Here is a 2,266-nt window from a genome sequence, read left to right on the forward strand (position 1 = left end):
TTAAGTATTTTTCAAAATACTTCCGGAGTGATCCAAATTTTGGATTGTATGGCTCCGGGTTAAACAGAGCTTTTCTCAATCTCTCTTGTACACCATGGGACCAATACTTAGATAAAAATGCAGCTTCAAATTGTTCTAATGTCTGACAATTTTCCGACATTTCCATTGCCCATAGGGCACCATCCCCTTGAATATATCCAGTTACATACTGTATTTTTTGCTTTTCAGACCAGGTCTTAGGCAACACATTCTTAAATGACTTTATAAAAATTACCGGGTGGGCGGATTTTTTTTTCTGGGATAAACACTTGAAACTGCCTGTGTTTTATAAGGCTTTCCTCTAACAGAACAGCCGACAAAGTTGGTTCGGTTGTCTGGTGTCTCTCTCGTTCGTCGCGGTAATGTTGATTACCGTAACGACCTTGGTTTGGTGAAAACATGGGTACATCGGGATAAAGATAACTGTTTGCTGCGTCGTCACTCTTACCTGTGCGTCTGTCATCAAATTCCTCTTCTGAATGTTGTTCTCTTTCGCTCTGTGTATGGTGTTTACTCTTCAGTTGCTCGTCTACATGTTTTTTTCCAGTCAGGTAAGTCCTGTGTCACAGTCTTTTGTAACTGAGCTAGGTCAGTTTGAAGTTTAGTTACAGACGTGTTTTGGGTAATGTACACCTGTTCTACAGTGTTAGTTATTGCTTTTTTCAGTTCTGTTTCTAATGTATGGTTGATATGTTTGTCTTTTTCCTCTAAAAATTCGTCAAACTGCTGTTTTTGTTGTTTCGTCATGTCATCAACTTGGTCTACAGCCTCCTGCATTTTGACACTAAGCTCGGTCTGTTGAAAACTCATAGCTTCAAAATTTTCGGTTAAGGTACGGATCTGTTCTGGCATATCCTTAACTGTGGACTTTAAGTTATCAATGTCTTGGCTCATGTAATTTAAATCTTCGCGTACTACCTCTACCACTTGATCTGCTACCTCTCTTTTTAACTGGGTCAGTTGAGTCGTCAGATTATTTTGCATGTCGGTCAGGTTCTTCACGTCATTGTCTATTTTGTCCATTTGTGTCGTTACACTGGCTATCTGGGTAGTGACAGCGTTTATCTGCGCTGTGACATTGTCTGTGTGAGCTTGCATTTGTGCTGCAACATTTTCTACTCGTGTGTTAACAGTACCTATCTGAGCTGCAACATTTTCTGTGTGAGCTTGCATTTGTGCTGCAACATTTTCTACTCGTGTGTTAACAGTACCTATCTGAGCTGCAACATTTTCTGTGTGAGCTTGCATTTGTGCTGCAACATTTTCTACTCGTGTGTTAACAGTACCTATCTGAGCTGCAACATTTTCTGTGTGAGCTTGCATTTGTGACGCAACATTTTCTACAACTTGAGCTGCATACTGCGACATTAAATTTGTCTGCATCTCTCTATACATGCGTATAAGGTCTGTTTCTACTGGGTCTTGTGTATTGTCAGTATTCGTATTTGTTTCTGTAGTCGACATATTGTCGCCCGTCGCCTGCGACTGAGCACTGCCGGTCGCTGCGACTGTGTTTTCGGTATTCGCAGTACTTTCGGCCTCAAAGTTTTGTAAGGGTTGGACTATTGATTCATCATCTGACGAACTATCCATGGTTTTGTCTGAGATCTGAGTTTCACCATGCCGATTCACAACATAAAACAGCGTGCAGCCGAACTTCACTATCACTACAGCTCGTACTACACGTAAATAAACCACAGATGGCTTTGCACTCGTCCGTGAAAATTCACGTAGTAAAATATGTCTCTGGCAAAACAGAAGACTGATAAATGACTCTTACTTTTTTCGCGCTCAATCAATAAAAATTGTCCGCCATCTTGTGATGCATTTACATGTAATAGAAAATGAACTAATGCAATTTTTACGTAAACTAAAAAGAAATGGAAAAGAATTTGGAAAAAGGAATTGATGCGTTCTACGCAGTGGGTGTCGAAAAAATGAAAAAAAACTGTCCCACATTTACTTTCAACTAAAGCGGATTAGTGCTGTTGTTCTTACCTTACGTGTGTTTTCTGACGGTTTTGTAGTGAGAAGAATTAACATTAAATGGTCCAAAACTTTTTTTCGAAAATTAGTAATTTCCATGTGGTTTTTCGTTTCTGGTACGTAGCTCGCATGACATGCAACAGAAACAATATGTTGTAGTGGCAATAATGGATGGCAAGAAAAAAAGCATAAATATTTCAACTAACAATTCTACTGATTTTTACTGAAATTATGGTCATGG

The 2,266-nt window shown here is 39.4% G+C and overlaps 1 protein-coding gene across 1 annotated transcript; it reads right to left on the minus strand.

The window, feature by feature from the left end:
- Positions 1–549: 549 nt before the first annotated feature.
- LOC126335881 (uncharacterized) lies at positions 550–1,503 on the minus strand. Its single transcript, XM_049999351.1, has one exon. It carries the CDS (start codon positions 1,501–1,503, stop codon positions 550–552), a length of 954 nt encoding a protein of 317 aa, XP_049855308.1.
- Between the last annotated feature and the right edge of the window lie 763 nt (positions 1,504–2,266).

The sequence above is a fragment of the Schistocerca gregaria genome, chromosome 2 (genome assembly GCF_023897955.1).
Source record: "Schistocerca gregaria isolate iqSchGreg1 chromosome 2, iqSchGreg1.2, whole genome shotgun sequence".
Taxonomy (NCBI): domain Eukaryota; kingdom Metazoa; phylum Arthropoda; class Insecta; order Orthoptera; family Acrididae; genus Schistocerca; species Schistocerca gregaria.

Excerpts from the sequence above, each read along its gene's own strand:
- LOC126335881 (XM_049999351.1), bottom strand. The coding sequence starts at position 1,503 with ATGTCGACTACAGAAACAAATACGAATACTGACAATACACAAGACCCA.